Source organism: Periplaneta americana, chromosome 6 (genome assembly GCF_040183065.1).
Source record: "Periplaneta americana isolate PAMFEO1 chromosome 6, P.americana_PAMFEO1_priV1, whole genome shotgun sequence".
NCBI classification, from domain to species: domain Eukaryota; kingdom Metazoa; phylum Arthropoda; class Insecta; order Blattodea; family Blattidae; genus Periplaneta; species Periplaneta americana.
The window spans coordinates 9,405,953-9,433,765 of record NC_091122.1 but is presented as its reverse complement, the minus strand read 5'-3'; the positions used below and the strand labels follow the sequence as shown (position 1 = coordinate 9,433,765).

Genomic DNA, 27,813 nt, shown 5'->3' with positions numbered 1-27,813 from the left:
CCACCTTTTCGCACAAAACCTCGCTCTTGCATCACCTTTATCTTATCTCCAGAAATGTTGAAACTAGTCCATTATCACGCCACTTATCTCCCGCTTATCACAACTTCTCCATATTTATCTGCGGGATATTATTAGGAATGGTGGGAGGTGGGATATCTTCTTGGAAATAAATGTCATCTTCCACTCGAAGGTTCTTTGTAAACCAACTGGAGGGCACCGAATGCCTTAAATATTTGTTTCATCAACACCAATTAAGTTTTTTTTAATAGTCAGACGTGACGTGCCCAAGAAAATTAACATTGCGCTCTTTCTGTTTGTGTAAATTACAGTAATATTTGTCATAATTTGAGTGGGTTAACCTGAACGAACCCTGCATGAGGGATGCATGGTAGTTCAGAGTTCAAGTTCACAGCGCTATAATGAATTGGAATTGAGTGGAATAAATGAAATAACACATTCTTGGTCGTATTATCGTATTAGCAAAGAATATGTGTCACGATGGAAACTCACTTTCTTCTTCTTCTTCCGCCCCGTTGGGTTCGCCTCGCTCCGTCCAGACTCTCCGGTCCCTCCTCATTTTCTTCATTTCTGCCGATGTCTTGCCTTTCTTCCTATTCTTACCACTGTATCTTCCCATTTATCCTTGGCCGTCCCCTACCTCTTCTTCCCTCCACTCTCATTTCCATTACTTGCTTAACCTTCCTTTCTTCAGTCATCCTCTTTGCATGTCCAAACCATTTTAGTTGTTTTTCTGGGCAGGACATAGTTGCGCCCCACGGTCAGATAAGATGCAGCAGATAAAAAAGGATCCCTGTTTTGTGGGCATAGTTGCGCCCCGTTCCTATCAGGTAGAGAAAAGGGGCATGGCATAGTTGCGCCCCGATGAAATAGGTAGAGAAAAAGACACTACGGGAACTCGAGCCTCGTAATCAACCAACCTTATTGATTTCTTATTCGATTTAATATTCATTATCGATACCGTTAAAATGAACACCATGAAGTTGGCAATATTTTATTAACTGTTTTTCTACTGTTTATGCAGTGATTATCAATAGCCTACCGTTAAAATGAACACCATGAAGTTGGCAATATTTTATTAACTGTTTTTCTACTGTTTATGCAGTGATTATCAATAGCCTACCGTTAAAATGAACACCATGAAGTTGGCAATATTTTATTAACTGTTTTTCTACTGTTTATGCAGTGATTATCAATAGCCTACCGTTAAAATGAACACCATGAAGTTGGCAATATTTTATTAACTGTTTTTCTACTGTTTATGCAGTGATTATCAATAGCCTACCGTTAAAATGAACACCATGAAGTTGGCAATATTTTATTAACTGTTTTTCTACTGTTTATGCAGTGATTATCAATAGCCTACCGTTAAAATGAACACCATGAAGTTGGCAATATTTTATTAACTGTTTTTCTACTGTTTATGCAGTGATTATCAATAGCCTACCGTTAAAATGAACACCATGAAGTTGGCAATATTTTATTAACTGTTTTTCTACTGTTTATGCAGTGATTATCAATAGCCTACCGTTAAAATGAACACCATGAAGTTGGCAGTATTTTATTAACTGACGTATTCAAATGAGTGAGCCGTTGGAATATGGGGGCTTAGTAGTCTTTGACATTTTATTAACGATTTTCACACCGTCTGTGGCGTATAGTGAGGTTAATTTAAAATGAATGTTAAGTTTAGTGAAAAGGGTAAAGAGTTAATAATTCACAATGTTTGTAAGTTTCAATTTTCGAAACCGTGTACCGTAGGGTTAAGATATCGGTGTACAAACAAAAAATGCAGTTCATTTATTGTGTGTGATCAATAAAAAAGTGTTATTTTAAGTAGCAAAATTGATCATATGCTAGGCCTACCTGATTTCAATGCAGCTATCACTGTAATATTTTTAAGTAATTTATTTATTTTATGACAATCACTTTCGTGTGTACTATGCCCATCGGGGCGCAAATATACCATGTCCATTCTGCTACCTGATTTCTTCGGGGCGCAACTATGCCATGTCCCTTCTGCTACCTGATTTCTTCGGGGCGCAACTATGCCATGTCCCTTCTGCTACCTGATTTCTTCGGGGCGCAACTATGCCATGTCCCTTCTGCTACCTGATTTCTTCGGAGCGCAACTATGCCATGTCCCTTCTGCTACCTGATTTCTTCGGGGCGCAACTATGCCATGTCCCTTCTGCTACCTGGTTTCTTCGGGGCGCAACTATGCCATGTCCCTTCTGCTACCTGATTTCTTCGGAGCGCAACTATGCCATGTCCCTTCTGCTACCTGATTTCTTCGGAGCGCAACTATGCCATGTCCCTTCTGCTACCTGATTTCTTCGGGGCGCAATTATGCCATGTCCCTTCTGCTACCTGATTTCTTCGGGGCGCAAATATACCATGTCCATTCTGCTACCTGATTTCTTCGGGGCGCAACTATGCCATGTCCCTTCTGCTACCTGATTTCTTCGGAGCGCAACTATGCCATGTCCCTTCTGCTACCTGATTTCTTCGGGGCGCAACTATGCCATGTCCCTTCTGCTACCTGATTTCTTCGGGGCGCAACTATGCCATGTCCCTTCTGCTACCTGATTTCTTCGGGGCGCAACTATGCCATGTCCCTTCTGCTACCTGGTTTCTTCGGAGCGCAACTATGCCATGCCTAGGTCTCCCAATTGACCGCGGGGCGCAACTATGCCATACCGGTTTTTCTTCTATTTTATTTATTAATGGTTTGTCTTGTTTTGCCTCTTCTCTTATTTGTTCATTCCTAATCCTATCTTTCTTGGTCTTTCCCATCATTCTACTTAAATATTTCATTTCAACTGCTGTTATTCTAGTTCGATGTTTATCCTGTAAAGGTAAGCTTTCTATTCCATATTGTAATATTGGAGCTATTATTGATTGAAATACTTGCAGTTTTATCTTCTTGTTAATCTCCTTCTTTCCCACAATTGTATTATTTATTCCGTAATATGCGTTTACTGCTTTCTTAGTTCGGTTTAGTATTTCTTGATCTATTTTTCCATCGCTACTTACAGTAGAACCTCTATTATCCGTGATAATGAAGGGAGTGAGCTGAACGGTTAATCCAGAAAGTCTGATAATCCGTACCATAGAAGACTTTCATAAATTAAGTGTTGCATAATGCAGTTTCGTAATTTTCTCCGTGGTCATGTGTTTTAACACATTAGGTAGTGGTTCAGAAGTTTCAAGTATAATAGCTCTGTTGGAAAGAGTGGATGAAGAAAGAATAATGCTGAAACTGATCAGGAAGAGAAAAAGGAATTGGCTGGGTCACTGACTGAGAAGAAACTGCCTACTGAAGGATGCACTGGAAGGAATAGTGAACGGAATAAGATTTCGGGGCAGAAGAAGAGATCAAATAATAGACGGATTGAGATATATGGATCATATACGGAGACTAAGAGGAAGGCAGAAAATAGGAAAGACTGAGAATGCTGGGTTTGCAGTGACAGAACACTATGAATGAATGTCAATGACGGGTTTCTAAGGATCAAGGAAACTTCCTATGATGGATTTCTGTGGAAAGATAGGAAAAATATAGGTCTCAGTTTGTAGATTTAACTAATTTATACACTTTATCCTTGTTTTTTTATTAAATCTCGCACAATTGTAACTCTAATCTCGTATTCCGATCTGAGATGAACCATAGTTCAAAACCACTCAATTATATGCACTTCTCTTCGATACTTAGCACAACATGTATTCTTTTGGCACTTCTGGAAGACGTTTTGCAGAGAAATTAAACAGGTCACTCGAACAGTAGACCATAATGTGTAAGGACAAAGGCTTGTAATATCACTCTCTATAAAAAAATACGTACGAATGTATTGTGCAGTACTCAATATTTTTTCTGTAACAAAAATAGGAAAGACTGACAGGCGGATAATCCAACAATCGGTTAATAGGGTGACGAATAATCGGGGTTCTACTGTATTATTGTTCCCAGGTATTGGTAGTTCTCTACTTTCTGCAATTCTTGATTGTTATATCTGATGTTCAGTTGGTTATTCTGGCTATCTTCTTTCGATATCTTCATCACTTTACTCTTATCCATATTTATCTTCATCCTCTTTCTCTCCAATTCTTCATACCATTCTCCTAACTCACTTCCATGAAATAAATATCGAGGCAGAAATATGACAATTTCATGTGAAACAAGTTGAGTTCATAGCTCGATTTCTGTCGAAACACGTTAAGTCCTTCCCGCATTTGTGCAGAAAACAAGTTTTTTTTTTAAACTTTACATTTGTTCAGGAAACAGAAATTCTTCGTGCATGGCCATTTGTTCAGGAAACAACTGAGTATGATCGACGCTGTCAGCCAAGAAAAGCCGGGCCGACTCTGGAGGAAAACTTGAGCGCCCCCAATTAACTTCACTGTACTCACTGTAGTTTTCATATGGTACAGGAACATGGATCGTCACAATCTAAATACATGTTTTTATGATACTTGTAATAAAATGATGAGGGAAGTCCTCGGCTCACTGAAAATGCTGTGAAAATTCATGCACGCAAAAACAAAATTAAAAGACAATTGAAACTGAATCGGTAAAACAATTCTTAATGAAAATTTGCTTCAGTATTTTACTCTTCTTTTTTAACTTCTCTCTACTGCTACTTTCAGAATTAGCGTTTGTGTCGTAACAGGCTGCTGGTGTTAAGCTGAATGTGGTTAGTTATGAAGTGCAAATGAGTTTGCACTGAGTCAACATGCGTGTTAGGTCTTCATGGTATTCTGTCGTTAGTGTTGCTTTAATGTTGGTAAAACATGCTGCTTTGTGTTTTTACAATGCGGGAACTTTACAAAGTTGTAAGTATTGCATTTCTGCCAACTTTCCTTAAAAAGAAAATTATTAAGAAATACATATTAGTTAATAATATACAGAGTGGCTCACTTAACTCTTTCACCTCTCACATCATTTAACTGTTGTTGCAGTGTTAACTACGACAAATTTCGAAGGGAATGTCTGAGATATATATATATATATATATATATATACCTTTTTATATACTGTATATTTAAGGGGTTACATGCACCTTCCGCCATATTTTAAGCTCTATTTCCATGAAATTTTCTAATAAAAAAAGTCGCCTACATAAGTTTTTGGAATAGTGAATTTTTCAAAAATTTTATTTTGAGATTTACACCAATCTGCCCTTCAAAAATTATTCCCAAAATATTGAATATTTTAGTTATTCTTTTGCCTTAAATGTAACTTAACAAGACCTAGCTCAGTGGTTAGAATACACTGCAAGAGGAAGGGGAAATTTTTCTTTATATATTTAAATTTTAAAGAATATTTTCATTTTTTCTTTTTGTTTCTAAATTTCAGCTAAAGAGAGGGTAAAGATTAATTATCTAAAAACTGTGGAAGGTATGATTTTAACACTTTTGAGAAAATGAACTGTAAAATTACAGATTCCCGACTTGTATTGTTTGCATGGCAGGACATTTTAATACATAACTCTGTCAGTTTTATAGCTATCTTAAAACATCTTTCACAGATACAAAGCTGATAGTCGATATTAAATTATTATAAGAAATGAACAATTTTCTTTTGCCCTCGAAGTTGTAGGCCTATATAATCTTTTAAAGTATTTTGAAGATTCGAAAATCAACATAATTTTTAAAATGGTTGTACAGTAATTCTGTATTTTGTTTACATATGCCTTGAGAAAATATTATTTTCTTAATCAAACATTTTAGAAAACAAAATATTGAAGGTAACAAATAAGAAAAAAATTATTTCTTGAGTCAACAGATAAAAGATGTTGATGTAAGTTTTTAAAACATTCCAATAAAAGAATCGTGCAGATATTTAACTGTATATTTTATTATGTAAATGCTTTACGGTTGTAAAAGAATTATGCAAATTTTATATTATTTTTACAGGTAATTATCAGCTACCGGTATTTTTAAATTCTGAATAGTGTTCTATAAAGTATAACGTGTGTATATTAAGCATGAAGAGTTTTGTTTATTTACAGTAGGTTTTGTAGTGACTGACCTATAAAAAAATGAATTTCACTAAATTTTTGTAGGCTAATGGTGTACCTCCCCCCTTAAGCGTCTAGCTTTAATTATATGTAAAACATGATCAGATTGTTTACATCGAATCGGATGTTTTCCTTTAACCTTTTAAGTACTGAACATTTACGTTTACTTACAATTAAGATAACAGCTTGTATGTGAGAAAAAATCTACAATGTAAAGGTTAAATGTTAATGCATTTATGAAGTACATCCTAACTAGCATACTATGAAGTTTAATTTAAGGTTTCATATTTCGCCAATAGCGTGAATAATAATAATAATAATAATAATAATAATACTTACTTACAAATGGCTTTTAAGGAACCCGAAGGTTCATTGCCGCCCTCACATAAGCCCGCCATCGGTCCCTATCCTGTGCAAGATTAATCCAGTCTCTATCATCATATCCCCCTACCCTCAAATCCATTTTAATATTATCCTCCCATCTACGTCTCGGCCTCCCTAAAGGTCTTTTTCCCTCCGGTCTCCCAACTAACACTCTATATGCATTTCTGGATTCGCCCATACGTGCTACATGTCCTGCCCATCTCAAATGTCTGGATTTAATGTTCCTAATTATGTCAGGTGAAGAATACAATACATAGAATAATAATAATATTAATAATAATAATAATAATAATAATAATAATAAAAAAGCAGTATCATCGCTTGCCAGTTTTATGTTCTTTTATATTCGGGAATAATACATGGGTGTTTGTATAATTCAATTATTTTGTGGCTTGGACAGTTGTTTTCTAAAATTGTTAAATTAACAGTGATATATTTTTGTGACAAAATTGTTTGCTATGTTGTTGTTAAAAACAAAGCACTAATGAATGGGTTTTGTACTATTTTTGAAAAAAAAAATGCAGCCTTTTAGGAAACGTGTAACAAAACTTTAATGAATTACAGAATGTAACGTGTTATATTCGGCAATAAGCGTATCTTAGTTGACCAAAACTGGTGTTGTCCAGCCTTAAACCATAAGTCTCAAATGCACATGTCTTTCATACTGAAACTTTCCATAGACCTGTAAGAAACAGTCTGAAGGGAGAGCAATACACATTCGAATTCATAGGTAAAATGTTGAACATCATTCTACCAAAATGTTTGTAGTGTTATGTAAGCTGTGTGTACGTTATTTGTAAAGAAGGCTGATAGAGGAACAGGGCAGGAAATAGAGGGGAAGTGTGCTTGTATTGCATAATTTATGTAACTACAGAACATCTAAATACCGACGGAATGAGGAGCAGCAAATAGCCCTGTCCTTGAAGGAAGCCAGGTCCTGCAGAAGCAAGATTAGCTTAAGAGATTAGTTGCTAAGCATTGCTATACTGCGTTGTCTGATAATTCGTAGAAACATTCATTTAATGCGAATATCTTCTTCCTAGAAAGCAAGCAAATGACAAGCGTTTCTTACTCATATAATATTATGTTGTTGCATCGGTAATTTTTTCTATTTCGGTCCTAAACTTTGTAACTGTGCGTAAAATTAATAGTTGTATAAAGCTTGATACAGTCAACTCCGGTTATAGTGTACCTCTGCGGACTTGCGTATTTCGTTCACTGTATCCGAGGTTCACTAAATCCGAAATGTCTCTCCTTATCGTAAATGACAGGAATGAATGAAATTGTGAACAAGAAAATAAAATATTGTACAGTAATTAAAATATATCTATCATATCTAACTGTATACTGTTACTCACAGTTGATTTACTTAAACTATGCTATCGACCCACGTCCGCTTGCAAAAGACCACGTTCAATTTCACTCGTAATGTTCGCCTTATCTTCCAAAGAAAACATTTTACGCTTCGACATTTTTATACAGTACATTCACTGTTCGAACACTAGAAACAGACTGATCAGGTAGAAATGACAAACGCTGTTATGGCATGGCTGTGTACCCAGCTTTGGAATTTCCCGGGTCACTTAATGGAAACTGAGAGGGGGTTGATGAAGTTTGAAAGCCATCGGAATCTTACCTTCATTTATATTCTGGACATATTGTCCGTTTCCTTTTAATAAAAGAAGTCAGTTTCATTTTCCTTCATAATGGAAATGTTTCTTATAACAAAAGACAATCCTTTAGCGGTGGAGGATTAGAAATAACAATAGAGTAGAGTGCCTGAGAACAGAATGGCAACCCTTCGACGGTGGAGTGAGGCAAGGTCGTCACGCGTTGCCTGGATTTACAGTACAGCTCATTGCCTAGAAATCACTATACCTGGTAAGGTTTATCTTGTCTCAGTAGCAATAAATGAGGGTGGAGATTATAGGAGGGTTGTAAATTTTCAGGATTCCTTTCAAAACCTTGTTATTGTACAGGCTACCAGAACTCAGTTTCTTGAAAGACAAGCTCAGTGACGGAACTACACAGTACGAAGAGAGACATTTTGTAATTTTATTTTTCGCTACAGAATGTATCAACTAGTCCCTTCCGCCACTGGATGGATGGACGGCATCACTCCACTCCCCCATCACCATAACAACACAGACGAAGTAAAGGCCCATTCACAATGAAAATTAAACATAACCGTAACATAAACACAGAAGTTTGTGCCCAGGCTACCAAATGGGATCATTCACAATGATTCACATAAGCATTGACATAAACATTACCGTAAGACGTTAACATGAAAGTTTACAAACTCCAAACTTTCATGCTTATGCTTACGTGATTTGCAAACAGAACACAATCGTGGAGTGCTGAAGTATACGACGGAATATGAGAAAATGGCGTCGTTGTTATGTTTCCATGGTTTCCAAGTATGTTTGCTGTTATGTTTATGTTCCTATCGTGAATGATGGTATGACTTCTTGATTTTACTGTAACGTTAAGTTAACGCTTACGTTATGTTTAATTTTCATTGTGAATGAGCCTTAAGACATATCTCCTTTCTCTCTCGTTTCACAGTGACACAAGATACATCACACAGACTTTAATCGTATCTTTGTCATTTGACTAAAGGAGTAAGAAACTTAGAATGTTGTTCTCAACACATTCTTTCAATTTTGTACAAGAAGGTCTGACTTCAAATAAGAATTTGTCGGGATACAACTCTTGTAACTTCAGTTTTTGAGGTTCACTATAACCGAAGTGAGGGTTCACTATAAACGGAAATATTAATGTACTTCTTAATGTATGCTGGTCGGGACCAACGATTTAGGTTCACTATAACAGAGTTTACTATATCCAGAATTGACTGTATTTATAAAGGTACATGAGACTGTATTCACGCTTCGTCTTCCATCTACGGAGTGAGCAAAATAAAACTGGCCCCGCGGAAAATATGTATGAAATATGTGAATTTATATGTATAAAAATGACACGGAAATGACCCTGACAATGCAGAAAAACGTGATTTCGATGCAACAATGGGTTATTGGATATTAATTAATATTCTTCAAAGAATATTCATTGTTGCAGACCCATAATACATGTAAATATTACAGATTTTCCGGGCCAGTTTTATTTTGGCTCACAAAGATATCTTTTTTGTCTTAGCAGCGAGAATTCCATTCAGATTCAGTACTAGACTTAAGTCTTGAGAAAATGTTTATTACAAAATGATGAAATTAAAATTGAACATTTTTAACGAAAATGTTACTGAAGACATTGTGATTACATTTTACAATCATCTGAAATTTGTCTGTTATAGGTTAAATTCTTCGACAAATACTATGACAGGAAAGGGACTGTACAGTTTTATATTTGAACGCAAGAAATGGATTGTCTTCGCCATTTCGCGTATAAGAAGTTGTTACTGTTTTATTTTTTTTCTTCTTCTTAGGAGCGAGAAATTCCTTCAGATGCAGCATTGCAGCCTAAATCTTGAGAAAAAGTTTATTACAAAATGGCGACAAAATTAATATTAAACTGCTTGTATTTGAAGCAAGAAATGAATTGTTTTCGTCATTTCGGATAATATATAAAGTTGTTACTGCTTCATCGTGTTTTTTTAGAAGCGATAAATTCCTTCAGACGCAGCACTATCGTAAATCTTGAGAAAACGTTTATTATAAAATGGCGATAAAATTAATATTAAACTGCTTTTGCGGAAATGTTGCTGAAGACATGGTGATCAGTGATTAATTTTGTTCTACCGTCATCTGAAATTTTGTCTGTTGCAGATTAAATTCTTCGACAAATACTATGACAGAAAAGGGACTGTACAGTTTTATATTGGAACGCAAGAAATGGATTGTCTTCGCCATTTCGGGTATAAGAAGTTGTTACTGTTTTATACCGGGTGTTTCAGAAATACTTTGACAAACCTTGGTGGCATGTTCCCCACACCAAAACAAGAAACAAAGTTCATATAAACAAACATATGTCCAAAAATCCTTAGTTTTTTAGTTATTAATGAAAGAACAGAATTAAACATGTGTTAGATTTTGTGAGCTTGGTAGCAAGTGTTGCAACTTTAATCAATTCAGAAGCTCGTAACAAATTTCAAATGACAAATGACTGTAGTAAACAAGTCTCCTTGGCAACACATAGCCATCTAGGATACAATGGGTGCATCAGTAGACTTTTATCGATAACATGATTCGATTATCTAACAAAATGAATATTATTATCGGTTACAAACTTAAGTTGTTGGATTGTACCTCGAAACGCGTTGAACGTAAACTTCCATTGTTATGAGTTTCTGAATTGATTAAGTTGCAACACTTGCTACCAAATTGACAATATCTAACAGATGTTTCACTATGTTCTTTCATTAATAACTAAAAAAAAATTGAGGATTTTCGGACATATGTTTATATGAACTTTTTTTCTTGTTTTATTGTGAGGAGCATGCCCCCAATGTTTGTAAAAGTATTTCTGAAACACTCTGTATATATTTTTTCTTCTTAGCAGCGAGAAATTCCTTCAGATGCAACATTTCAGCCTAAATCTTGAGAAAACGTTTATTATAAAATGGCGACAAAATTAATATGAAACTGCTTTTTGCGAAAATGTTGTGGAAGGCATGGTGATTTAGTGATTAATTTTATTATACCGTCGTCTGACATTTTGTCCCTTGTAGGTTAAATTATTCGACATAACTATGGCAGAAAAGGAACTGTACCGGTACACGTTTATATTTGAGCGCATACAGTATTACAGCCTCAATCTTGAGAAAATGTGTATTATAAAATAGCGACAAAATTAAAATTAAACTGCTTTTGCGAAAATGTTGCTGAAGACATGATGATTAATGATGAATATTGCTCTGCAATCATCTGACATTTGTCTATTGCAAGTTAAATTCTTTAAAAAATAATATGACGGGAAAGGAACTGTGTACTCTTATAAATGAACGCAAGAAATGATTGTTTTCGCCATTTCGCGTATAAAAAGTTGTTACTGTTTCACACTATGTTACGTGTAGGCTATATTACCAGCAAGGTAGTCGAAGTGGAGAATTTTACAACTAGATAGCACAAACAGAAACCGGATTCTAAATGAATCACTGATAATGTTTCAGGGTTAAGTTTAATCAGGTATTTACGTAAGTAAAACCTGTCCCTGTACATATAGGTGAGTAAGGATTTTAAAATGACTTAGCTGAAGCTGAAAATATATAGCTAAATGTGTCACTTGGTTGTATTACGACTTATCTTACCTCTGTCACGTAGACACATTACTGTTATTTACAGAAAAGGGGACCGAGACTTCTACATAAACGAGATAATGCTGTATACCATCTATTGTGTGCAGAGTAATACCAAAAATTAATTCAGCAATATTTTTAAGAGTGAATAATTTTAAAACTTTTTTATTATTGTTGCGTCGTCTACAACAGTCGATTTTAATAGGCGTAATATCCATTTTCCATATCTCTATCGGCGGACATTTCTGGAACTAACCCATCGCTCTGCATAATGGTCGTCATAGAAACCTATAATTATCAAGACCAAATTGCCTATTTCAAATTCTTGCGTCTCCAAAAGACAAATGTTTCAAATTGATATCTTTTGATTTTATACGTTTAGGCATAAACTGAATTTGAAATATGTTAAGAGGTTCTACTCTGGTCATGTGATATTGTTATTGATAATTCTATTATACTAGTGGCTTGTGCAGCAAATGCTGCAAACTAAGTTCATTAGACGTTCAAATAAACATTTTTCAGATTTATTTTCAATGAGGAATATCAGACGTTTTGAAAGTTATTTGAATCCATAATAATGAAACATACTCGCTCTGAGTGTTTTTTTTATGCCAAATACTTTTTCTTGAACCCATACATCTTCAGTTTTTTTAGTTTGAACGCGGAAACGCAAGTAACAATGTTAGGGTTTTTCATGAGGGAGTAAAGCAATAGCTATTTCAAGTCATTTTGGTTTGTAGGTGAAAGTTAAAAAGAATTTGCTGTTTGTTATGGTTTCGAATAATAGACTTAGCATCTTGGTATAGCTGCTGTATGTTTCGTGAACTACCTTGAAATGTACAGAGTAAAAACATTTTATCCTGCTGAGAGATCTTGCTGAAATTATCGGGAGACTACAAAATCTTGTAGCCCTCTTATTTTATCAGTAAGTAATACCTTTTGGTCTTTCCTTAGGAAGTGTAATTTTTGCGCTCTCTCGAGCCAATACTGAAGAGAATCACGCATATAAATATCTACACCACACGGCCATTAAATATATGAAAAAGACCCAACCCCACTTGATTAATAACTGTAAAAATATTTGACTTCTAATAACAATACTATTATCTTACGTAAATTTTATAGTTTTCAGTAACATATACTATATATACTATATAGCCGCCACTCAGTAAAATATATAAATCAAGATCTAATTTAAGATATTCTCTACATATACTTATATAACTCCAAAACGTTTCACTTTCATATCATCAATATAGCATTAATATTATGTATAATTAATGAAAAATAGTCACATCATGGCATTAACTATAATAATATTTCATTTCTTATGGTAATAATGTCATCATACCACCTCAAGTTTCGTAGTTTTTAATAGGTATCCAATACACAGCTGTACTCAGAAAGTTACACACCACAGAATCAGACCTGTAAATTATTTTTAGTAGGTCTTGAAGTTTTTAATAACCAATTTAATTTGAGCTCTAAATATGTCACCAATCTTGCAGATCATGCCCTTCCTGTAATATTGTTTACTGTAGTGTGTGTTTTGTTTTATTCTGAAATGCAATTAGTTCTGAAAACTGACGAAAGATGGATTTTACAAAATAGGAAAATTATGTAGGAAAACTAACGCTTCACTGAAAGTTACTATTTTTCTGAAAATCCTTGGATGCCAAGCTTCAAAATGACGGGTGATTTATTAAAATTCGTTCAGTCGTTTTCCCGTAATGTCCATTACCAGTTTAAATTATATATAGATTTTAAAATTAAAACATTTTAATTAGTGTATCATTTCTTTGTTAGCCACTAGTTATCGAATTTTTGCACCTGACACAATTATTTATGATGCTTTCTTTTCGATATCAATCTACATATCTGTTTCCTTTTTTTTTAAGTGGGAATAGGTCAGAGTCCAACGCTCTTAACCTGCAGTTTAACAGGAAATTTTTATAATATTTTATGTGTATTTGTGTTTCTTCATCAGATTGTCAGACGTGGCATTGTTTCGCGTAATTATCAGTAAAATGTGATTCATTTAAATGTTCAGATAAGTTTCGGGTATTGTTTCGATATAAGTCTCTTCCTTGGTTGCAGGCAGAGGCTCGGTTAGCAGCCAGACGCCAGGCACGAGCCGAAGCTCGAGAGATTCGCATGCGAGAATTGGAGAGACAGCAGAAGGAGTTGGAAGAGAATGCTGACAGCGTCTACGACATGTATAGAGGTCAGTCTGTTCTGCTTTTTAACAAAGTGACTTTGGGCTGGTTTTCTACATGTATTTCAGTTTCCTCTGTCCTTTGATTCCATCATAGCTCTGTTATCGCTTATCACCAGTGGAGCCAACTTCTGAAAATGCACTGGATATGCTCAAACACTCGAGTTACAACTTCACAAAAAAGTCTTCCTTTTATCATATTAATTGAATGAATGAATGAATGAATGAATGTTAGCCATGATGTCCCATGTTGGGCTCAGGCCTCCTGTGATGGGGTTAGAACCCAGGGGCGGCCCGTCCTTATGTGCTACAGTGCTACAGCACAATGATCATTTTTGCTCAGATAAAGTGTTTGCAATACCACCATAGTATCTGATCTGTCATTTGACAATTTCCCGTGGTTATGTTCATGACGCGTTATAGAGTTTTTAGTCTTCGCTCTTAGCTCTTTGGTGCCTCAGGGGGTTCGTTGTGATACTCAAAACTTACATGAGAATGTAGACAGTTAATGCGCATGTGCGAAGCTGAAATCACTGCTCTGATTGGCTATTTTTACGCGGGGAAGTTCTGTAGTCAGCTTCAGCACAACACAGCTTGGAGACTGCGAAAGTAAAGCGTAAGGAAAGAATGCTTGTTTGTGGAGGAACTCGGAACTATGTACAATGTATTTGGTAATTCAAATGTTCGACTGCTGCTGCCATCTACCAGTTTTCTGAGGTTCCTCCTGAATCAATCAGCAAGCGACGGAAAATTGAATCCCAGAAAATTGATGCCAAGGAGGTATGTAACCGTATAATTCAGAAAACTACTCGTCGTTTCCAATCTTTAAGCTACCTAGACGCAACAAAATTGTTAAACAGCGAATTTTTTGACAATTTTTTGCATAATTTTCCTGAACGCGAACTTGAAGTTGCTGTCAACAGCTATACTGTACTGAACAAAAGAATGTTAAAGACACAACTTGGAGTTCTATACGCAAGATCCGACTTCCGGAATATAGATGGCTGTTCAATTGTTACAAAACAGTCTCCAACAATTCACGGGATCCATTCTGTGAAGTAACGAAGTTGTTAAATATTTTGGTTACAACACCAATGACCACTGCTGAGCCAGAAAGATGTTTTTCTTGCTTAAAACGCATAAAAACGTTTTTAAGGAACACTATGTCCCAGGATCGCCTCACTGCTCTTGCAACACTGTCAATAGAAAAGAGTATGATGTCCAAGATGAAGGGTTTAACACCAGGGTAATTGATAAGTTCTGCAGTAGGAAGGAACTCCATATTTCGTCACTAGGCGAGTCTCAAATTAAGATAAATGCATATAAGTGTATACAGTAGACCGATATAGAGATTGTAGCACACTCATTATTTTGACCACCAGCCACTACTGTTAGAACCCCCTCGACAGGGATGGCTCAAGTGTACTCGCTTGGTGAGCCAATCCAGGCGAGCTTGTCGTGACATGGTTAATAACCCTGTTAGACTTTGACTAGTCTCAGCACTCTGTTCTTTGTTCATTTTTTTTCTTGCACTACACACATTATACTGACACCGGCACTTTGACAAACACTGATTGCTATTTACACTATTTACTTGACACTTTCTCAACACTGACTTTACTATTTACAAAACTTATCTTACACTTTCACTAATACTGACTTTACTATTTACAATATCTTAACCCTGATTACATTATCTATTTACAATGACCTTCCCTAGTTCTTTCCACAAAACTCTGTTCTTTGCTGTCCTCGACCACTGTTTCCCCGCCTCTTTAGTAAACATGTCAGACCATCTGAGCCGTGGTCTTCCCTGTCCTCTCTTTCCGACGTAGGGGTCCCACATCGTGACTGCATGGGTCCATCTTGCCTGGTGTAGTCTCGCCACATGTCCCCCCAGGTCCACTTCGTTGCCGTGGCTCGTTCCGCTGCGTCAGTAGTGTTCGTCAGTCTTTGTAGTGTTTCGTTTGTCGTCCTGTCTCGTAGCGTAGTGCCCAGTATTTTTCTTTGCATCTTCCTCTAACGTTTCATAATATCGATATGACTACAGATAGTACAGGACTTTCATTCCAAAACTTCCCAGTCGGTTATCAACATTTTCAAATGCTGTAATTCTGTGTGACTCCCAAGCTGCAATATCCGCCATCACCAACAACTCTAACTCTCCACCTTGTCCTGACACACACGAATGCAGAAAAATAATTAGGAACCTTACTTACTTATTGGCTTTTAAGGAACCCGAAGGTTCATTGCCGCCCTCACATAAGCCCGCCATTGGTCCCTATCCTGAGCAAGATTAATCCAGTCTCTACCATCATATCCTACCTCCCTCAAATCCATTTTAAGATTATCTTCCCATCTACGTCTCGGCCTCCCCAAAGGTCTTTTTCCCTCCGGCCTCCAAACTAACACTCTATATGCATTTCTGCATTCGCCCATACGTGCTCCATGTCCTGCCCATCTCAAACGTCTGGATTTTATGTTCCTAATTATGTCAGGTGAAGTATACAATGCGTGCAGCTCTGCGTTGTGTAACTTTCTCCATTCTCCTGTAACTTCATCCCGCTTAGCCCCAAATATTTTCCTAAGAACATTATTCTCAAACACCCTTAATCTCTGTTCCTCTCTCAAAGTGAGAGTCCAAGTTTCACAACCATACAGAACAACCGGTAATATAACTGTTTTATAAATTCTAACTTTCAGATTTTTTGTCAGAAGACTAGATGACAAAAGCTTCTCAACCGAATAATAACAGGCATTTCCCATATTTATTCTGCGTTTAATTTCCTCCCGAGTGTCATTTAGATTTGTTACTGTTGCTCCAAGATATTTGAATTTTTCCACCTCTTCGAAGGATAAATCTCCAATTTTTATAGTTCCATTTCGTACAATATTCTGGTCACGAGACATAATCATATACTTAGTCTTTTCGGGATTTACTTCCAACCCTATCGCTCTACTTGCTTCAACAAGAATTTCCGCGTTTTCCCTAATTGTTTGTGGATTTTCTCCTAACATATTCACGTCATCTCCATAGACAAGAAGCTGATGTAACCCGTTCAATTCCAAACCCTGCCTGTTATCCTGAACTTTCCTAATGGTATATTCTAGAGCGAAGTTAAAAAGTAAAGGTGATAGTGCATCTCCCTGCTTTAGCCCGCAGTGTATTGGAAAAGCATCAGATAGGAACTGACCTATACGGACTCTGCTGTATGTTTCACTAAGACACATTTTAATTAATCGAACTAGTTTCTTGGGAATACCAAATTCAATAAGAATATTATATAAAACTTCTCTCTTAACCGAGTCATACGCTTTTTTGAAATGTATGAATAACTGATGCACTGTACCCTTATACTCCCATTTTTTCTCCAATATCTGTCGAATACAAAAAATCTGGTCAATAGTTGATCTGTTACGCCTAAAACCACACTGATGGTCCCCAATAATTTCATCTACAATTAGGAACCTTACTGAACAAAACAAAAAAGTGGTCTTGCAGTGGATACCATCCCATTGTGGTATCCCCGGGAATGAAATAGCTGATTCTCTTGCAGAAAAAAGGCACTAAAATCCTGCCCTATGTTAGTGAAGTACCCTACAGTCGAGCATCAACTATCATACGACGGAAGGTAAAGGACACTTATAAAAAATCTCTGCAAGATAACATAAGCACCTCTGAATGGAAAGACGATGTCACTTCGGTACCAGATTGGCCAAGGAGAGAAGCAGTTGCCAAATTCCGATTAGCAACTGGACATGATTGCTTGGGTAAACATATATGCCGCCTTGGTTTACTCCAGAATCCTAACTGCCTTCTCTGCAACCAGAACAACGTTATGGACTGACCATCTAATATATTGTCCACAACACTGGTAGAGAAGTATTGGGAAGCAAGAGAGAAGATGATGGCCCTCCAAATATAAAATTTGTTACTCTTCCTTTAATGTTATATATCTATTTATGTACTCTTCTCACTGTTTGTTTGTTTATTTGTATATTTGTTTACTTGTTTTGTAGGTGGTCCTTATGGGCGTTCACTTTTGAATATTGCATGTTGCCATTATCACGGCTAAAGATAAACTCTACAGCCCTGCATTAAATAAACAAATAAATAAATGACTATTTCTGTCAATTAAATTAAAGTAAAGAACACATCAGTTTAGATGTTGAGGGAGAAATGTTAATTGCATTTTAGGTTCCCCCCTCCCCAACACGTTTCTTTTGAAATTTCAAATTGCATCCCAATATTTTGATACTTAAATTTGAAAGAGTATTCAGTTGTTTAGACATCTCATTCATTTGTTCTCGCATCTTTTGTTTTCTATCGTCGCCTGGCCACCTGGATTATTGTTATTGTTGATTACAACTGGAGAGAATAAAACCACAGTCTAGTATATACAGTCACGCAGCTTGAGTTTTGAGGGTTCTAGAAACAATAGACCATGCCGGTACTATTTCGCATTGTCTGTAATAAGGCGATAGTAGCGATCCTAGTAGTTAGCAACTATCTATGGATGCATATTTACTACGTATTGAGCTTCGTGACTGTATATACTAGACTGTGATAAAACTACAAAGACTATTTTAGATTACAGATTATTTCAAGTAGTAACAGAAACTAATATTAAGGAATATTATGGTTGTGTATTATAAAACTATTCTTTAAAAATTTTAAATAGGATAGGGATAATAAAAGCCGAAGTTTGGATTTACCTTGTTTATTTTTATGTATGGTTTTTATACTATTGCAGTGCTATGTAGAAGAGTTTTGAAATAGGCTGTATTACTGTCTAGTAAACACTGGAGCACATTTTGAACATTTAAGCCCAGTTTCACCAAGCTCCGTTATGGGGTTAGGTACAGCTTACAGCAGTAAAATTTTTGGAAATATTCAACATTTTTTTTTCCTCCATTACTGTATCTTGTACAATAATGAAAATTGATATGTGTAGAACACTGTCCTTCTGTTATATGAAAAAAAATATATATTTTTACGATTTAAAAAATATATATTTTTTTTTTAATTCAAAAATGGTGGTAGTTCACTGTATAGTGATGAAGCATATTGGGTATTCCACCGTGTCGTGAATCTTAACATTTCCAACGTTTTCGGAATTATATACAGTTTCCATCATCAGGATAAGTAGGTAAGACCAGGGGCTCGTTATGCCAGGCTAATCTGGACGACACAGTTTGAATATAGAAGTTGCAGGTTTGAATTTGCAGCTGTAATAATAATGTTAATAAGACAATAATGTACCTAATACAAATAACGACAAAATAACGTAAATTGGAACAACACGAAGATTCCAGACCATTTCATTTTCTGGTTCACACTTACAATTAATTACTAGAGATGGGTAAAAAATAACACAACAGTTACTTTGGAACTGTTCCGGTCTCGGAACTGTTGCAAAAATGAACAGTAGGTCGGAACCTCCTGTTCCGAAATAACAGTGTTCCGACTCCGAGCTGCTCACTTGCCAACTGTTGCGGGCTCGCAGTACCGCGTGGCACAAGGTATGTTCCGACTCCCTCGGAACTGTTGCAAAAATGAACAGTAGGTCGGAACCTCCTGTTCCGAAATAACAGTGTTCCGACTCCGAGCTGCTCACTTGCCCAGCTGTTGCGGGCTCGCAGTACCGCGTTGCACAAGGTATGTTCCGACTCCGAGATAACAGTCGGAACGTCGGAGCTTGTTCCGATGAACCAACGACAGCTGCAGTTACACTGTACTTGAAACTCTCACGTGGTTGGAGGGGGGCGCATGGACATTGAAATCCTTGCGGTGGCGCGAACTTTAATATCAACATTTGTAAGACTGGCCAATCATCTGTAATGTTATAGTAAGTATTCAATAATCTGTAATATTGATTCCCGCTTTATGGTTTATTTCACCATTAGTTGACTAATTCTGTTTTATAAACATTCTACAAAGTCATAAAGTACGCATACTATTATTAATTCATTGATCAGCTGATTCTATACAAAGGTTAAAGTCATAAATGGTAATGAGTGGTTTAGTTACAATGTCTGTATGTCGTTTGTTGAGGTTAAGTCTGACAAGCACAAGTTTTTGTGCTATCTTCTCTGTTATCAAAGAACGACAAAAATGTTGTAGCATTATTTGTTGGAAACTACCCATATAAGTACTGATTTGGAGAGCGAGGTTTAATGCGAAGTTTAAATTATACTTTGGTAAAGATGCGATTCCAACATTTTACTAACCCACTGCGGTGGTTTCCAGGTTTCAGTACTGCCAATATATATCTTTTTTTATTTATGAAATTGTAATATTTATTATTATTATTATTATTATTATTATTATTATTATTATTATTAGTAGTAGTAGTAGTAGTAGTAGTAGTAGTAGTAGTAGTAGTAGTAGTAGTATTATTATTATTATAATAACTGTGCATTAAGAAAAGTAAAATTAAAAATTAATGATTTGTTTTTTTTTATTATGTAATAGAGAGAACAGAAATTACATACCATATGTTTTAAATGTTATGTTATTTTTTTTTAGTTGGCTACCATGTCTTTATAACTTTATGTACGAAAACAAAGTGTTGTATTCTGTCCTTGTAGTCAACAGCTGTGTAATTACTAACATTAAGCTTTTGAGTTCTGTCCGCATGCACAGCAATTTTCCAAAATCGATTCGAATGTGCATTGCAGTGCCATCTATAGATAAGAATGTGTACTATGTCATGCCTATGAGTGCTCCAGTGTGAGCTGCATGGTGTTATTTGTCTATGGTGAAGAGGGAGGGTACTGTACCGTTCGTTTGAACGACTCAACGACTCCGACTCATCACCACTGGTGACTGTTATTTCGGAACTGTTATTTGGAACATAGTATTTTTTCGGAACCGGAACCGTCGGAACTGTTCCGGGAAAAGAACAACTTGGCCCATCACTATTAATTACCTCTTAAATAATCAGAATCAAATACAAAATGTTCACCTGTGGTTACTGAAAATGTTTTGTTGTAATAATAAGGCACGTTTTTAACAGCTGATTTGCTTTTCTGTTAATTGCAACATCCAGTTTCCAAGAAAAGATAGTAAATTTAGTGTCACTGTTGCAGATCCTCCAAGCCGCTCTGCCAGAGTGGCTGCTACCGTTAGTGGTGGGGGAAGGAGTACATCTCTCGGAGGAAGTAACAGCTACACTTCAAGTCGTCGAAGTTCTGAGGATTCCCTCGAAGAAGGCATCAGCCTTAGAGATGTGCGGGTAAGATTTGAATTGCAGCTCCATCTCTTAATAAGTCTACGTTTCCGAGCTTGAGGATGTATAGACGTGTCATTGAGCATCTCTGTGTGACCTGTCATTCCTCAAAGTTTGTTGGTGAAGTTCTGTTACACTCTGTATTCACGTTACTAGTTGATGTATTGATGACTTGCGTGTATTAACGTTTGTACAGTCGGTAAATTTGTTTCTCGCGCTCATTTGTTTATTGTTGTTAAGTTGTCGCCACATATATATATATATATATATATATATATATATATATATTCTCCCTAATAAAAAATGAAAGAAATTCTACAAATTGTGCGCGCTCATTTGTTTATTGTTGTTAAGTTAAGTTGTCGCCATTTTACGTATATATATATATATATATATATATATTCTCCCTAATAGAAAATGAAAGAAATTCTACAAATTATGACTTTATTATGAAGATTTAGAAGGTGTAGAAGACAATGCAAGTGCGGCTAATACTATCCCAAGAAGGTAAATATTGTCGGTAATATTAAATCTCAAACAAAAAGCCATAATTTCACCACAACGTTATATTTCACGTTATCAGCTTTTGAGTAGCCGTTCTGATTATTACAATAGCGTAAGAATTTCGATTCTGATTGGCTGTGTGATTAATGACGTTACGATAACGTTAACGAAATTACTGACAGATGAAGTGCGGAAACTTTGTATTGTTTTCGGTTTCTGTTACTCATAATATGTCATCTTCGTATAAACACGGTACCTGTAGTTTCAATTCACTGCCTGCTGGATCGCATCCTATGGCTGCTTACACTGCCTGCTCAGTCAACGCTTATGTGCAAGTAATCTCTAGGTGGCAGGTATATATATACTGCATATATTGATAATGTTACTAGTGGTGTGGCCTACCTGCCACCTAGCGGCAAAATAACTTCGATTGAGCAGGCAGTTTACACAGCTATAGGATGCGATCCAGCAGGCAGTGTTTTAAATGAAAATGATAAATTGGGGTTTACAGTAGGTCAAACAGAAGATGGCTGAAACAGTACTATAAAACAGAACGATTTTCTTGAAGATAGGAATATGGGCACTCAACTTCAATTTTATTTATTCTTTATTTTATTTATTTATTTTATTTAGTTATTCGTGTATTTATTTGTTTAATTTTTATTCATTTATGTATTTATTTATTCATGTATTTTATTTATTTATTTTATTTAGTTATTCATGCATTTATTTGTTTATTTTTTATTCATTTATGTATTTATTTATTTTTTATTATATTTAGTTATTCATGCATTTATTTGTTTATTTTTTATTCATTTATGTATTTATTTCTACATTTATTTATTTAGTTATTCATGCATTTATTTGTTTATTTTTTATTCATTTCTTCATTTATTTATTCATTTATTCCTTCATTTGTTTGTTTATTTGTTTAGTTATTTATTTTTCGACTTAAAACTACTTTCCTGAGTGAGGGGTTACATATGGACTTTTGGATGTCCCAAAAAGTGCAAAATTTTACATTCTTAACTCCTTACTGGAGATCCCCCCACTACTCTCCACTATCATATTCCCCTCTCACCTCTCCCTACAGCTGAGACCGAAAATCTGAGTCCCATATGGTAACTTATAGTTAGGTTATGAACTTTTTCAATTTATTTCAAAATATTGCATACAGACCCAACCCTCATAAAATATGAATCAACTAGGTATTTGATATGAACACCCAAGTTTGAGCAGTTTCGTTGCAGATTTAAATCTCATCTGCAGGCAAGATTTACATAAGTTTAATTAATTTCTTTGTCTGTAATCTTAATACTTTTTATAGCATTAAAGTAAAACTATTTTCTATAATGTATCAGAATGAACTCCATGTGGATTGCCAGGTTCGCCTACCCCCCCCCTCCCCCATACTTCTCATATATGAAACAAATAATAGTAATAGAAAAGAGGATATCACGAGAGATTGTTAAATAAAGAATTACCTTCTCGTCCAGAACCAAGATAGGACTGACTTGTTACCTCTGACTCCAGACTCGAGAGTGATGGCTTGGGTCTGTTCATTCAGCCCTGCTATAAACAAAAGCAGATGGCACATGAAATGGACTCTTTGATCAGTTGGCAAACTTCCACTGTAAGGCTCTGAGATAGTACTTGAATTCATGCTCAGGGCTTGTAAAACCTGCGTCATTTCTTTCCACAAGTGCTTCGTTCTAAGAAAATTAGTGTCTAGTGTCTTTTGTTTTCTTGCTTTTTAATTTGAACTTTTCTTCTGAGCACATTTATGTGTAAATGGATAAAAGTAGTGTATTGAACTGGAAATCCGAGGAGCCTGTGTTCTGTTCCCTGCAGGAAGGTGTAAATTGATCTCTCCCTTCTATAGGGGGAGGATGTGTGTCCCCTCTCTTTTGCCCAGTTGTTGCCTTGTGTCTGAGGGAACCCTGCTGCTGGTGTTGTTGAAAACCCTTACAAGATGAGGACGGAATGAAACTAAGAAGTCCTATCGTTGAAGTGGTGATGGCGGTGGAAATGGTGGTGATATTAAAATTAAAACAACAGTTTCTTGTCCGTGATTTATAAAACTTAAAACACAGACTGTTAAGCCATCTGGAGTCAGCCACTTTTAACCTGAAACTTCTAAGCAGAACCCTCTATGGACAAAATTGTCTTGTTTTCTTGGAGTGTGATGACATCACTCATGGCACCATGGAAACGTGTAAGTGATTTTCCAGTCCGCTTCGCTCTATTTTCTGTTTAATGTGTGCCGATGTTTTCCACACAACAGTCATGAAAATATTGTGTGTGCGTGCGTGCGTGTTTGTTTTTTTTTTTTTAAATATGTACAGATACGGAAATGAAATTTGAAGCTCCCTTATTGTATAAGTTCCGCTGACACACACTGTGCATGTGCAGTAAACAAGAGCCCCTGTATATATGCTACTTGTGTTGTGGACAGTTGTGTGAGATTGTTGCCTACATACAGGTGGAGTCCCATCAAATTTTAATTTCGTATCTGTAAATGAATGCGGCCGTGTAGCTCAGTTGGTAGAGCAGCTGACTACGGACTGGAAGGTTCAGGGTTCGATCCCAGGTGCTGACAGGATTTTTTCTCGTTGCCAAACTTTCAGAACGGCCCCGACGTTCACTCAGCCTCCTACAAAATTGAGTACCGGGTCTTTCCCGGGGGTAAAAGGCGGTCAGAGCGTGGTGCCGACCACACCACTTCGTTCTAGTGCCGAGGTCATGGATAGTATGGGGCTCTACCTCCATGCCCCCCAAGTGCCTTCATGGCATGTTACAGGGATATCTTTACCTTTTACCTTTTATCTGTACATGAATATCAAATAAAATATATTACACTATTAAAGAATGTACATTGTATCTTATTACTTCATTTTTAGTATAGGTATTTCACTCGATGATTGGGGTTTTCTCAAATCTCGTAATTTTTTTTTTCATTTGTTTTTAACTCTCTATTTTGATCAAAATTAATATCGCAAAAAATTAAATATGTTGTGTTAAGACACTTAACTTAAGAAATGTTTGTGACTCAAGAGATGAGCAGAGATTGAGGTCTAACACCTGGAGATGTATGATGATTATGGCTATGATTTGGCGACGGTTTTGACTGCGACAGAATATTGATGTATTGTAACTTAAATTTTAATTTTAATTTGGCATAATAATAATAATAATAATAATAATAATAATAATAATAGGACATATTACAATTTATATAATAAAGAAAATAGTTTATTAATAGAATTTGTAGTCTTTGAAATGTGTATGCATTTAATAAATATTCATACCACTTGCATACTACCTAAAAGTTTTATATTTTAGTAATGTATTTAATTTTTTATCAGTCAGTTATCACTCTTATTTACTTAAGAAAGAAAAATTCTTATCTCAGTGATACGCCTACAACCTGATAAATCGTGCCCATTAAAATATTATATATTATATATTAAATATTGACCCCACTGTCCGTTTGGAGAAGGATGATCAACAAGCCAATAACATTAATGATGAAAAGAAGTCTATTTACAATCCATGTATTCCTCACTTCAGTGAGAGATACAAAATGAATATTAATACCGTAGCGTGCAAAGTAATCCAAACAACGTAATTACTTATGCAAAAACACTCAAACGGGATAAAAAAGGATCTAAGACATACCTCAGTAATCTATGTGCCCTCCCTTGTTCCTAATAACAGCTCTGAGACGATTTGGCATGGATTCCACTAATTTCCCACAAATATTCTTCATTTCTTTATCGCGAAACCATACACCAATGAGGGCAGAAATCATCTTCTCCTTTGTAGAACAATCCATTTTTTGCATTCTTCTTTTGCAAATTGACCACAAGTTCTCAATGGGGTTGATGTCGGGTGAGTTTCCTGGCCAGGGGAGTACCTGAATATTCTTCTTGTTGAAGAATTCTGTAGTTTTTCGAGACGTATGGCATGGTGCCAGGTCTTGTTGGAACACACCTCTGCCATCTGGAAATGATTTTTGCAGCTGGGGTACGATTCTGGTTTCCAATAATTGAATATATTTGTCAGAATTCATCATTCCCTTGATAGGTATTAATGCTCCAGGCCTTTCATGTGTAAAACAACCCCAAAACATTACTTTAGGGGGGTATTTGGGTGCTTGTTGGAGATGAGCTGCTGTTACTTTTTCGGATCCTTTCCGTACATAAGAAACACGGTGCCCGTGGACCTCGAAATGAGACTTATCGGAAAAAAGTACATTCTTCCAGTCATTCACTGTCCAGTGTTGATGTAATTTTGCCCACATTAAGCGTTTTTTGCACATAACAGGGGTTAGCAGTTGCTTCTTAATAGGCTTACGAGCCCTTCGTCCAGCTTCCAAAAGCCTACGCCGCACTGTTGTGACGTGAATATTCGCCCCAGTGGTAGCCATTAACTCGCGGGTTAAGTCGACAGCAGTTAGTCTAGGATTTAATTTACTTTTCCTGACAATTAAACGATCATCTGCAGGTGAAGTCTTCCTTTTCCGGCCACAGTTTCCTTTTTTCTGGGGTGTGATGGATCCAGTCTCCCTGTATCGTTTTATGATCGAATTAACAGTAGCCAAACCGATGTGACATTCTGCAGCAATTTGCCTCTGTGTCATAGAAGAATGCTCTGCTAATGTTATAATTTTAGACCGTTTTCGTGGAGTTGTATCCATTTGTGAAGACGACAGAATGTACACAGGATTGCAGTATTAAGTCTTCAACACAACTGAAATGCTTATAAGTACAAAACGACAAGCAAAATGTCACATATTATAAAAAAATAATAACGACAGACCTTCAACAATGGAATTACACGTACTACATATGTCAATTAAAGCGGTATGAGCAGCTGTGAGGCCAACAATGACAGAAAATGTAAAAATATGTCGTGTTCGGATTAATTTGCACGCTACTGTACATGGGAAGTGAAAGGACTTCTTTTTGGCGCTAGTTCAATTCAACATGGCTACTTAAGTGAGTGTTACTGAGTTAAATAAAAATAATTAATGAGCTAGAGCTCATTAGCTCGTAAGGAGCAGCTGCCCATGTCTCTGAGACCATCATTTTATGAATGTCTGATTTAATATCAGTCACAGTGTTTGCAGCACTTAAGTTTAAAGATGTTCATCCGATTAGTTTTGTTTCTCTTGCAGCAAGAGCTGAAGGAAGTGGAGGAGAAGTTCCGCAAGGCGATGATACAGACTGCCCAACTGGACAACGAGAAGTCATCACTCACGTACCAGGTGGAGCTCCTCAAGGATCGGCTGGAAGACCTGGAGGAATCACATTCACAACTACAAGTGCGTATGCTAGATTATCTCGTGTCATGGCTGGTTGGTTAATTGGTTTCTGATTGCTAATGCTCAGCCATAGTTTGTTGGAGGGGGATCAGTGGCGGTTCCTTGGGGGAGGGAAGGGAGGAACGTCCTCCTCACATTTTCTTCTTTTGAAAGTAAATACCAAATAAAATAGGTGCCTTGAAATTCAAAGAAGATTCAATAATTTTTAAGTTCACAGCTATAAGAAAACCTCAGTTGATCGAGTTTTAAACGATGTGCGCTCAAGTGCTGCTAGAAAGATGTGAGATTGTTTGTGTGGAGGAAAGTCAATCCTTTCCTCCTCTACTGCAGTTAACACACATAGACAACAGCGCGCTAGCGGCCAGAGAAAGAAGCAGAGTTTTAAAGTGAGTAAATGAACGGATAGGGAGGAGATCCTCCTCTGAATCAGCGCATGGGCAGGAAATAGAAACCGACTGGTGGTGCAGCAAGCTCGCTACCGCTGCCATCTAACGGTGCTGAATTCAACCAGACTATAACAAATCTAGGAGGAGGCACAATAAAAACAGTTTTAACGCAAAGCTATGAAAGACATCATATAAACTTTTTTTTTAAATTATAAATCAAAAATTTTATTCATTGCACTTTATATAGGCTACTATTCATGGTTTCAAACTTTCAAGCATATTTGAAAGTTAAAGTCGGGTTTATATAAAACAAAGAGGAAGTAGTTCTACGTTAGTATCATAGATCTTTCTGGCCCCTGAAATTCACTTCCATTCATTGTGTACTAGACAGGGCAACAGCCAAGTTGCCAGTTTTGTAGAAATATATTTGAAATTGAAAGTAGGTACTCCAAACTACTTTATTTTTAACATAAA

At 36.3% G+C, this 27,813-nt stretch overlaps 1 protein-coding gene across 4 annotated transcripts in view; it reads left to right on the top strand.

The window, feature by feature from the left end:
- LOC138700979 (leucine-rich repeat flightless-interacting protein 2) overlaps positions 1 to 27,813 on the top strand; it is a 238,267-nt gene that overhangs the window by 169,696 nt on the left and 40,758 nt on the right. For all 4 annotated transcript variants that reach the window (XM_069827436.1, XM_069827435.1, XM_069827433.1 and 1 more), the window contains exons 3-5: positions 13,774 to 13,900; positions 20,984 to 21,129; positions 26,807 to 26,953. In XM_069827436.1, coding sequence (XP_069683537.1) covers positions 13,774 to 13,900; positions 20,984 to 21,129; positions 26,807 to 26,953 — 420 coding nt within the window. The remainder of the gene's footprint in view (positions 1 to 13,773; positions 13,901 to 20,983; positions 21,130 to 26,806; positions 26,954 to 27,813) is intronic.